We start from the raw sequence: 12239 nt of genomic DNA, 5'->3' as shown, positions 1-12239 counted from the left end.
CAACCCGCTTACCCGCCATGAGTCACTCTTAGTTTGAAATATCCTAAAAAGAGGTTCTTATTTCTGAAGGTCAGGCGGGTTGCAGCATGCTTGATTTTTCAGTATCTCTGGTTAATAATGATTTTAGAGAATAGAAGAGGAAATGGTTCTTATATGAGTATAGCATAAAACTATATGGCCTCATGCAAATGATCTAACTTCATATGAATCCTGGCTTATAGACAGAAGCTTTCTTTGCATAACTAGATTCACCACTCTGTCCTTCTCTGAAATACTGAGAGAATAATCTCATATATCACATACATTTTTTAAAAAATCAGTATTCAGAGGCAGGAAAATTACCAAACAGTCCACATTCTTCCAATTCTGATTTTTTTTTTTTACATCATTTTTGGTGTTTTAAATTTGCTTTTATTGTTTGAGGTCAAAAATACATTTTTCTGTCCTTTTTATTTTTTGAATTGAAACCTACATCCATGGAATTATCATCTTTATAGTGGTTGACTCCTGGAGTTTATAATCAGAAGATTGTGAGACCTTTGGAGAACAAAATAGAAAATAAAATTAAGTTTAGGAAATAAATTTTTCTTGGACATTGCAAAAATAGCAAAAAAAAAAAAAAAAAGTGGCTGAATAACTGGCAGCACAAACTTTTTCCTGTAAGTTCCTTTTTCCCAAACTCTTGCCATCATACTAAAAAAAGTTTTCTTGTACGTTGCTTTTTTTCTCAGAATCCTGCTGCTTACTGTTAGAATTTTTTCATATGCCAAAGTTTTGTTTTTCATGTGATTGCTACTCATGAAATCATGTGAGTCTTATTGGGAAAAAGATTTTTTTTCCAAAGTACAGTGGTAAAGGACTTCCCTTGCAGTCCAGTGGTTAAGACTCCGAGCTCCCAGTGTAGAGGGCATGGGTTCGATCCCTGGTTGGGAAGCTAAGATCCCACATGCCTCACAACTAGGCCAATTTTTTTTTTTTTAAAGAAGCAGTGGTAAAAGTTGTTGATAATAAGCCAAAAGGAAAATGAAACATGAACTTCTATACAGTTTATAGTGACTAAGGGAAATTATTAATAAATGCATTATCCAAGGTGAATGAAGTTAGATTATTGCAGGGGACATATCAATTCTAATTAAAGATAAAGGATATGAGTACATTTTTCTAGTTTCAAAAATTACACTTTTCATTTCCTACCTGGCCTTTTCCCCAAGGATGTGTGTTCTTAAAATTTTTCTATCAGTCTATAATACAGGTGATGCTATCGCCTGAGCTAGCTTAATGGTATCTTAGTTTCTTTGGAATAATCAAGCAGGGAGATAAAAATTCAAGTCTTCGGAGGAAGTGACTGGGATTCCTGAGCCATAGGATACCTTAAGCATGTGAGAATGGAACTGAATGCTTTTTAGGAGATGGCCAGTGTTCTGTATCTCTCAGCCTGATTGGAAAAAGGAAAAAAAAAAAAACCACACACCGTATTTTAGGTACTACTATTAAAATAGCATGCTGATGCATTCATCCTGTTGTTCCTTGTAAGAAATGACTTCAGAAATGCTCAATAATAACATCTTGTTCGGCCTCTCACTCTGATTGCCTGGCTTACTGGTAGGATCTCACTGTATTTGTTTGCTCTGTAAATCTTACAGTGGCCTTTGACCCAAAGTAATAAAACGTCACATGACTTGGTATATCAGACAGGATCTTCAGGTGTAAGCAACAGAAACCTCTGGCTGATTTCATCAGGAAAAAAAGTTTCTTCAGGCCCTTAGGAAGCTCACAGTTTCCTTGGGAAAGCTGAGAACCTAGCTCAGCAGAACCTTGTCAGCCAGGAGCAACGCCACTGCATCATCTTTTCAGTTGTTCGTTCCTGTCCCTCATCTCCTCCACCCCGGTGAGGAAATGAGTGCAGGTGGAAGCTCAAAGAGGAAATGATACCTCATGTTGCTAAATGCTCTTCCTTTTCGGCTCTCTCTGCTCCGGACCTCTCCCTGCTCCCCACTCAGCCTTGCCCCATTCGCCTTTCTCATCCTTCGGTGTCTGTCTTCCCTATGAGACTATAAGCTCTGGAAGGATAAAAACCTGTGGGTTTTGGTCTCTACTATGTCACCCAGGGCTCTCACAGTGCCAGACCTACAGAAGATGCTCCAGATACGCAGGCTCAGTGGCTGAGTGAAGGACAGAACGCGAGTTTGGGGTGGCGGGGGAGAGTAAACCATAATTTCTCTCTGTCATTCCTGACAACTTTGCCCTGGTCTGAGTTCTTGCTCATCCCCACATTGCTAATCTTTTCTTTTTTTATTTTTGACCACACCCATGTCATGTGGGGTCTTAGTTCCCCAACCAGGGATCGAACCTGTGCCCCTTGCATTGGAAGGCAGAGTCTTAACCACAGGACTGCTGGGGAAGTCCCCCCACATCTCTGATCTTGAAGGAGCCTGCCTTCCAGGCAGCGGCAGGATGGTTCCCACAGAGGGGTGCTGGACACTTTCCCATGGCACGTTTTTTTGCACAGTGGTCAGTCTGTTGGAACTGTATACTTAAGGAAGTTTTTGTGGGCTGGCCAGAGACATGAGCCATTATGCACCACTTGTTTCTATGGGAAAATGCATTCTGAGCTCAATTGAAGCTACTTACATACAAACTTTTGAATTACACCCTTTCCATTAGTAGAGGACTATCATTGCATGATCTCGTGTTCAGGCTTTTATTCATTCAGTTCAGTTCATTCGCTCAGTCGTGTCCGACTCCTTGCGACCCCATGAATCACAGCACGCCAGGCCTCCCTGTCCATCACCAACTCCCGGAGTTCACTCAAACTCATGTGCATTGAGTCGGTGATGCCATCCAGCCATCTCATCCTCTGTCGTCCCCTTCTCCTCCTGCCCCCAATCCCTCCCAGCATCAGAGTCTTTTCCAATGAGTCAACTCTTCGCATGAGGTGGCCAAAGTACTGGAGTTTCAGCTTTAGCATCAGTCCTTCCAAAGAAATCCCAGGGCTGATCTCCTGGTTGGATCTCCTTGCATTACTAATATATAAATGAACATTAAGCCATTTCTTTGTAGGAGGAGCAGAGCCAGAAGTCTTTCCTTCTGAGAGGATAAACGACTACATTAAAATGGATTTCCTTCATCCAACACACATGATAGTTGGTTTCAAATGTATTTAGAGTGCCTGGCACATGCTGAGCTTTGTAAGAAGGACACACAGGTGAGTCAAACAGGGGCTGTCCCCTGGTGAGTTCACGGTCAGGTTTCCATTTAAATAGGAATTGCCCTTCTATAGTGCCCAAGGCCACTTCCAGCCCTGATATTCAGTAATTCTGTAGTTTTGAATTGCTATATTCATTTGCCCATTTTCCTTGTCACACACGATTCTGTTATAAAATGTATTTGTAATTAATAATGGAGAAAGCATAATGACATTCATGTTATAGCTTTTAAGTCATTTTGAATTTGTCTTTGTTGTTGAGAATAAAAAATCCAGGAGTAGACCATTTATTTACTTTAAATATTTTTATTTATTTCTTTATGTGGGTGCTCCGGGTCTTCATTGCAGCGTGTGTGTTCTTCAGTTGCAGCATGCAAATACTTCGTTGCAGCATATGGGATCTAGTTCCCTGACCAGGGATCCAACTGGGCCCCCTGCATTGGGAATGTAGAGTCTTAGCCGCTGGACCACCAGGGAAGTCCCAAACTGTTTATTTCTATTCCAACTTTTTATCATGAAAAGAATGAAGCTGGATGCATCATGAAATTGACATAAAAATAGAGCAGTGGGGCTTCATTTTGAAACTATACATATTTCTCGAGGATAATATGTATGGGTCTCAGGTTTAACATATATTCTTAAAATGCTCTCCTGTAATTTTCAGAATTTTTACAGCAAGTATGTATTCCTCCTCCATTGTCACCATCGCACACATACACACTTACACATGCATACAACACAGCATCTCTTCAGATAAGTGAAAATATTTCAATGTGATGTCCTTCTTTCCCCAAGTCATTTACCCACACATCTTAATAAATACTTGAATGGAATCTAGTTTCTGGGAACTGGAATGTGGGAAATCTGGATGTTTATATAAAAAATTCTACAGATATTTGTAAAAATTACTTGGAACTCTCTGGAGTAAAAAATAATTGGGCTGTGTGGAACTGGTCTTGGCCTGCCTTAACACTTGGAAAAGTTACCTGGTAGGTAGTTTCAAATGATTTGAACCACAAACTTCTTTGTTGCTGGATCTCTTATTTTTAATTAAAGTTTATAATTCAAGTAATATATTAACTGTTTCTGGCAAGTGGATTCATGACTTTTCTCTCAGGATCTGGGGAGTAACGTACTGTGTCTCACTTCAGGAATTCCATTTAGTAATCAGGGTTACAGGATAATCCCTGACTTAGTGCTTAAACTTGAATTTATAAGTACGGTTTAGAGTGTTATTTTTTCGTCTCTACAATAACTACTAACAAATTACATATTTCCTTGCCTTGTTGGTTTCTTATTCATCATTTTGGCAGTTTCTCTTAATGTAAAAATCAATATTTAGCTAGAATCTGGTCCCCATAGTTATATGAGAAATTGAGAACGCACATTTGCGGAGAGTTCAGTTTTAGTGATAGAACAGTTCATAAATTATTCAGCACTTTGCTTCTGTAAGCCTTTCCGTTTTCTTTGCTGTTCTGTTTAATACAGAATGTTAATTCATGTAGGTATACATCCCACTGTTCCTACTGACAAAAAGAGATCGTTACTAACGTGGGCAAGAACCTTGAATTATTAAACTGGACGCATGTGAACCTGATTTAATCAATACTTACTATTCTTTCACCATTATAGAAATTAAAGGTAGAGACCCTTCTGCCAGTTTATTGGAAGATTGCTTCTAACTAAAGTTCCCCTTGCAGGAGAAAGTCAGATTACTGCAGAGTAATGGACCAACTTGGAAGTGAGGGAAATGCTTTTCTTGACAACTGGCACGTAACAGGCACATAGTGAGTAATCTCACTGGCGCCACGTTCAGGCTCAGAAGTTCAGGCCCCTTCACAGTCTCCAAGTTGGAACATTGTAAGACATTGTCCTTCCATCTGTGCCTTCCATAAGTACATCCCATGGTGTAAAATTGGTAAGCTTTTTATCATTTTATGTGCTTCTGTATTATCTTTTTCACTTTCATTTCCTTTTACTTGTAAAATGGACATTTAGCTAGACTTGTGCTCGTGATGCAGAGAAGGCAATGGCGCCCTACTCCAGTACTCCTACCTGGAAAATCCCATGGATGGAGGAGCCTGGTGGGCTGCCGTCCATGGGGTCTCTGAGGGTCGGACACGACTGAGTGACTTCACTTTCACTTTTCACTTTCCTTCATTGGAGAAGGAAATGGCAACCCACTCCAGTGTTCTTGCCTGGAGAATCCCAGGGACGGGGGAGCCTGGTGGGCTGCCGTCTATGGGGTCACACAGAGTCGGACACGACTGAAGCGACTTAGCAGCAGCAGCAGCAGTGCTCGTGATGAGTCAAATTTGTCTTCTCCTAAGTTCATTGTGTATGTCTCAAGGCACAAAATCAGAAAATTAACGGTACGTATGACCTAGAAGAGGAAACTGTTATCAGTAGCTTTCTAAAGTTTTTGAATCTTTCTCAGAGGAAGACAGAATAAATTAAATATTAGGGACTTCGCTGAAAAGTCCAGTGGTTAAGAGCAGTTAAGTGGTTAAGACTCTGTGCTTCCACCACAGGGGGTGTGGGTTCAATCCCCGGTTGGGCAACAAAGATACCACATGCTGCACAGTGTCACCGAAAAGCAATAAAAATTATAAAAAAATTAAATACTAATATCAGGCTACTTTCTATAATTAAGAATGAAAAAATGAACCATCAACACACACAAAACTGGCATCTAAAAGTTTATGATTGGTCTTTTTTATATGGTCTTAGAAAACATATGATGGAATACAGCCCTGAGTTTCAATGAAAATGGCATTCGAAAATTAAAGCTGATGCCATATAAAGGACACTGATCTCTTACACTAACTACTTTGTGCTCAAATGTTAAAAAGCTTTGCATAACTTATTTTGTCATTTATTTTTTAATACCCGAAATGTACCTGATTGGGAAAGTTAAGATAGATTCATTTCTTCTAGGAAAGTTTTAAGACAGTGAACCTTACTTAAAAATTTCAACCTGCTATTATGTTTTGTGTTATATAAGTATGTGGTATTCCTCTGTGCATCATTAATACACATGTCAAAGTGAAAAATACATATAGGGCGCTAGCCTAGGCGTTGAATTCTATATAAACATAAATATTAAATGAATTGATTTTATTTTCTATAACAGCTCTATTGAGGTATAAGTCACATACTATAAAGTTCACCCTTTCATGTAAGTGTGCTGTTCACTGGGTTTTAGTAGATTCACTGAGCTATACATCCGTCACCACTATCTGACTCCAGAACATTTTCATCACTTTAAAAAAATAGAAATCCCATAACATTATCAGTAATTCCCATCTCCCTGCAACACACCTCCCACCAGCCTCAGGCAACCACTAATCTACTTTCTGTCTATATGGATTTGCCTATTCTGGCTGTTACATATAATGGAATTATATAATGTGTGGCCTCTTGTAGTATCTGGCTTCTTTCACTTGGCCTAATGTTTATAAAGTTCATCCCTGTTGTTGGCATATATGAGAACATTACAGCTTGTTATTGCCAAGTAATCTTCCATTGTATAGCTATATCACAATTGGTTTATCCAAAGTGGAATAAATTTACTTTTTAATTAAAAATTTTGTGATCCTCAAGACCCTCTGCAATTACCCAAGGCTGTTCTCTCTTCCCTCCCTCTGTTCACATCCCACCCTTTTCATGGCTGGGTTTTCGCTGTGCTGTTTCTTGGTTTGAAGACTGGCTCCAGTGCTATTTCCTCGTGTCCAGAAGTCGGTCCTTGATGTCTGCGTCTCCATACCTCCCCTGCACATAGGTTCATTACTACCATTTTCTAGATTCCATACATATGCATTAATATACAGTATTTTTCTCTTTCTGACTTAACTTCATTCTGTGTAACAGGTTCTATGTTCATCCACCTCATTAAAACGGACTCAAAATCATTCCTTTTCTGTATTCCATTGTATCACACCTTCTTTACCCGTTCGTCTGTTGTTGGACATCTAGGTTGATTCCATGTTCTAGCTGTTGTAAATAGTGCTGCTGTGGACATTGGGGTACATGCGTCTTTTTCAGTTATGGTTTTCTCAGGTATATTCCCCGGAGAAGGCGATGGGACCCCACTCCAGTACTCTTGCCTGGAGAATCCCATGGACAGAGGGGCCTGGTGGGCTGCAGTCCATGGGGTCGCTAGGAGTCAGACACAACTGAGCGACTTCACTTTATTTTTTCACTTTCATGCATTGGAGAAGGAAATGGCAACCCACTCCAGTGTTCTTGCCTGGAGAATCCCAGGGACGGGGAGCCTGGTGGGCTTCTGTCTATGGGGTCGCACAGAGTCAGACACGACTGAAGCGACTTCCCTTTCACTTTTCACTTTCATGCATTGGAGAAGGAAATGGCAACCCACTCCAGTGTTCTTGTCTGGAGAATCCCAGGGACAGGGGAGCCTGGTGGGCTTCCGTCTATGGGGTCGCACAGAGTCAGACACGACTGAAGCGACTTGGCAGCAGCAGCAGCAGCAGCAGGTATATTCCCAGTAGTGGGATTGCTGGGTCAGGGGGTAATTTCAGACACTGCCATGTGTAAAATAGATAGCTGGTGAGAAGTTGCTGTGTAACACAGGGAGCCCAGCTTGGCGCTCTGTGATGACTTAGAGGGGTAGGATGGAGGGAGGACAGGGAGGCTCAAGAGGAAGGTGATATATGTATAATTATGGCTGATTTGTGTTGTTACATGGCAGAAACCAACACACCATTGTAAAGCCATTTTCCTCCAATTAAAAAATAAATAAAAAAATAAATGCTACTTCCTGTTAGAATTGTTTTTTCCTTGATGCCTTGAGTGGTAAGTAGTCTCTCTTCCTTCAGATTGTCACAGTTCTTTGTGCCATGGTTTCACCTTGTGCTTTTGGTTACTTCAGTTTAGTTGCTCAGTTGTGTCCGACTCTTTGCGACCCCCATGGTTACACTTTCCCTCCTTTCAAATTTTAGTGCCTGAGACAGGAACATTTCTGTTGCTATTAGCAATAACCTTGCAAATAGCCAAAAGTCAGTAAATATGGGCTTACCTGGTAGCTCAGATGGTAAAGAATCTGCCTGCAGTGCAGGAGACCCGAGTTCAATCCCTGGATTGGGAAGATCCCAGTAACCCACTCCAGTATTCTTGCCTGGAGAATTCCAAAGACAGAGGATCCTGGTGGGCTGCAGTCTATGGGCTTACAAAGAGCTGGACATGGCTGAGCGACTGATACCAGTTTTTAAATTAGTGAATGAAATCATTGGAGATCACCTGAGTGTCCTAAGACTAAGGCCATAATTGATAAATATTCTTTCTAGTCAGGATGCCAAAGAACTGAACCAGGAATTAAGGAGGATACCTACATTTTTGGAAAAACCTGTATTCTCATTATTAGCACAGTGACCCAGTGTCTAGCACATAACTGGAACTCAATATGTGTTTGTTGGACTGAATCCAGGGTCTGGTAGCAGGACTGGGGAAATCTTCACTGTCTCTAGAAAGGAAATTCTATAGTTTATACATATACTTAGAAGCCCCAAACTGAAATGGGAGAGAGCAAGAGTGAGATGTTGGTCCAATGAGGAAAATGTCTGGAGCGTGTCTCTTTACAGGAGAGGCCCAGAGCAGTTTCTTTTCACTTTGATATTAGATGTGTCCTATTTGGATATGTCCTTAAGTGTTTGCTTTTTTTCTCTTCCCTCCCAGAGGAGTAAGTTCCAGGAACCAGTTACCACTGCAGGCTGTCATAAATTTCCCCCTAAGTGCAAGGGCTTGAGGGCACATCTTTCAGCTTATTTGAAGCTATGTTTAGACTGACATTACATCAGGGGTTGAGCTGCAAATTCTGAAGTGGTGGTGGTTTAGTGGCTCAGTTCTGTATGACTCTCTGCGACCCCATGGACTGTAGCCTGCCAGGCGCTTCTGTCCGTGGAATTCTCCAGGCAAGAATACTGGAGTGGGTGGCCATTCCTTCTCCAGGGGATCTTCCCAACCCAGGGATCGAACCTGGGTCTCCTGCTTTGCAGGTGGATTCTTAACCGACTGAGCCAATTCTGAGGAGGATCTAAGTTCTGATGATGAGGCCGTTGACAGAGGCTCCCCTCGGGTGTAACAGGGGAGGGACTCTACTTCTAGACTAGTGTTTTCAGCTCCATCCACAGGACTTTGAACAGGAATAAAGATGTTACTCGTAGGTCCTGTTTTTTTGAAGAAAAAAAAAAAGATGAAACAGAGGTTCCTGCCAGTGTGGCAAAGAATGTCATATTGTAGTGCCAATTACTTTACATGGTCAAAGGTCAGAGAAAGGGAGCCCCAGGCAGAACAGGACAGCTGCACGCTGTTGGAAGAAGTAAGTAGGATTCACTTAGCTTCTGTTTTTTCTATAACAGTGGTCCCCCTGCCCCTAAATAGGACTGTACTATTTTTGGAATAGACGATGCTACCCCATCATCCTATGATTGTCCAAAACTTAGACATTTGAGCAGTTTGAAAACTTGTTGCAGGAGGAATTATAATGAAAGTTTTAAGGCTTTCATTTTTTTTTTTAAGGCTTGTATTTTGTAAATTTTTTTTTCATGTTTTCTTCATATAAATCTTATACTTCTTTTATTTGTTTATTTTTGACTGTGCTGGGTCTTTGTTGCTGGGCGTGGGCTCTATGCGCTTCAATAGTTGAGGCTCACGGGCTTAGTTGCTGCACTGCCTGTGGAATCTTCCTGACCAGGGATTGATCCCATGTCTCCTGCAGTGGCAGGTGGATTCCCATCCACTGTACCACCAGAGAAGTCCTATGGCTTTCATTTTTATCTTCTCCATTTCTACCTGTCTTTAGTTCAGTTCAGTTCAGTCACTCAGTTGTGTCTGACTCTTTGCGACCCCAAATCGCAAAGAATCACAGCACGCCAGGCCTCCCTGTCCATCACCAACTCCCAGAGTTTACCCAAAGTCATGTCCATTGAGTCGGTGATACCATCCAGCCATCTCATCCTCTGTCATCCCCTTCTCCTCCTGCCCCCAATCCCTCCCAGCATCAGGGTCTTTTCCAATGAGTCAACTCTTCGCAGGAGGTGGCCAAAGTATTGGGAGTTTCAGCTTCAGCATCAGTCCTTCCAATGAACACTCAGAAGTTGCCACAGATGCCAAATTTCTGTAAATATGTACAATTAATAATATGATATGCAAGTCATCGTTTTTGGCAGTAGATTCCTATGGAGGTTTTTCTTCCTATTTTGGGCAGTTCTCAAGATTTTGCTCCTCTTTGTTTAATAACTTAAAAAGCAGTCTTTATCTCCTTTTGTCTACATCCATCTAGGTTTATGTGCTGTTTTCCCACCTGATGTTTTGTTTGCTTAATCCTTGCTGTGACACTGGGCTGTGAAAAGAAATACTGGTTCTCACCAAATATTTTCATTCATTTTGTACTACTCCATTGGCAGTAAGAAAAGACACTGTTTCCCTACTGGATACATTCTTTACAAGATAAAAGCAACCCAGGGTGAAAACATTCTATTATTCTAGTTCCCACAGAAAGGCAGCCTCCGTAAAAAGAGATGAAGAAGAGAAAGTTGCTGGTGTTTGCTCGTTTTCATAAACTCGTTTTTGGAGGAAGAACATAATATATACATGATTTCCTGTTAACGGCTGTTGGTGTCCAAAGTTTGATACTGCTGTGTGACAACCTGCCACGGCTTCCTTTTTCTGAAGGAATGATTGACTGTGAAGCCAGAGTACTTGCTAAACAGGGAAGCTGCTATTACAGAATGCACAGGAAATCAAACTGCTTAAGCGGTTTTGCTGAGACATGAGACAGGCTATAAACTGTTACAGGCTACACTGCCTTCCCGGTGTCGTGACTGGTTTTGAAAGCTGGATTCAAAGCCGTGAAAAGCCTAGTGTTATCATAGCAGCACTAAAATGAATGAAGGAGAATGATGGAGTTGGCTGAATAGAAAAGAGGCATGTCTGACAATTAGAGCTGGGCACCAGAGCCCTCCAGAACCTGCTGGTCCCTGGGAGCATTCAGACAGACACTGGGTGAGTCCCCACCTAGCTGGTACGTGGGTCAGGGCTTGGTGGGAAGCAAGTGGCACACTCCAGTTGGATAATCTGAGGTACACTGAATCAAAAGACTGCTTACCCGAAGAGCATGCATATAAGGATGACTAGGAGTGTTGGGCAAGGGCCAGTGCCTGTACCTGAAGAAGAAAGAGGAAGGAATAGTCCCAAACCCCAGGGGGGATGGCTGTGTCGAGATGGATGCCTTGCAGGAGCTGAGGTCTCTGGTCAAGGGACGCATAGGCCTGCAGCCAGAGGTTCAGTCCCTTGCCCTCTGACTTCTCTCTCTCTTATCCCCATTGACCAGACTTATCCCAAAGCCAGAGAACCAGCCGTGACACAGGATGTAGTCTTAAGTTCGCGTCCCCCAGCTCAGAGCAGGACAGGACCAGGTGGAGGGTGGATCTAGTGGAGTGGCTGGAAATTGTCCAGCCCAGATGTTAAAGGGGACATCCCAGTCATCCTCACCGATGCCATGTAACTTGTTTCTATGAAGAATCATCACATCTCAGAAGTATTTGAGATTACCCAGTTTAGGCATCAAGAACATGCAGACTTCCTATTCATCTAGTTTAGTAGATGAATAGACATCTAGTATAATATTTGCAGTTAGAGAGGACAAAACCTTACTTGAAGGAGCAGCTTGCTCTGTTGTGGAACAGTCCTAATGATTAGGGAGGTTTTTCTTGGATTGAAAATTCCTTCCTGTAACTTAGAGTGGTTGTTTGTTCTCTCTTTTGGAGCTGCATAGAACCAGGCTACTGTCTTGCCCTTTATCTTTTGTCCCCATTGTAGCTTTTTTGTTGCTGGTTGTTTAACAGTCCTTCATTTATTCAGTATGTATTAACTGAATGTCCACTAGGGGCCAGGACTTGTTCTAGGTGTGGGATATTCAGCTGTGAACAGCACAGAAGTCCTCCTGCTTTCGTGAAACTTACATTCTAGTGGATTGAAGTGGATGCTGAGCACAGAAATGTATAATGTGGCGACC

General features: G+C 41.8%; 1 protein-coding gene across 8 annotated transcripts in view; it reads left to right on the top strand.

Moving 5' to 3' along the window:
• GAB1 (GRB2 associated binding protein 1) overlaps window positions 1-12239 on the top strand; it is a 126981-nt gene that overhangs the window by 28062 nt on the left and 86680 nt on the right. For 2 of the 8 annotated variants that reach the window (XM_055550250.1, XM_055550251.1), the window contains exon 2: window positions 3061-3205. The exons of the other annotated variants lie outside the window; for them this stretch is intronic. In XM_055550250.1, the coding sequence (XP_055406225.1) occupies window positions 3155-3205 (51 nt within the window). In that variant the 5' untranslated portion in view covers window positions 3061-3154. The remainder of the gene's footprint in view (window positions 1-3060; window positions 3206-12239) is intronic. 8 annotated transcript variants of the gene reach the window in all.

This window comes from Bubalus kerabau, chromosome 16, assembly GCF_029407905.1.
Source record: "Bubalus kerabau isolate K-KA32 ecotype Philippines breed swamp buffalo chromosome 16, PCC_UOA_SB_1v2, whole genome shotgun sequence".
In the NCBI taxonomy this organism is placed as follows: Eukaryota; Metazoa; Chordata; class Mammalia; order Artiodactyla; family Bovidae; genus Bubalus; species Bubalus kerabau.
The sequence above is the reverse complement of the archived record's forward strand: the minus strand, read 5'-3'. Positions and strand labels throughout refer to the sequence as shown.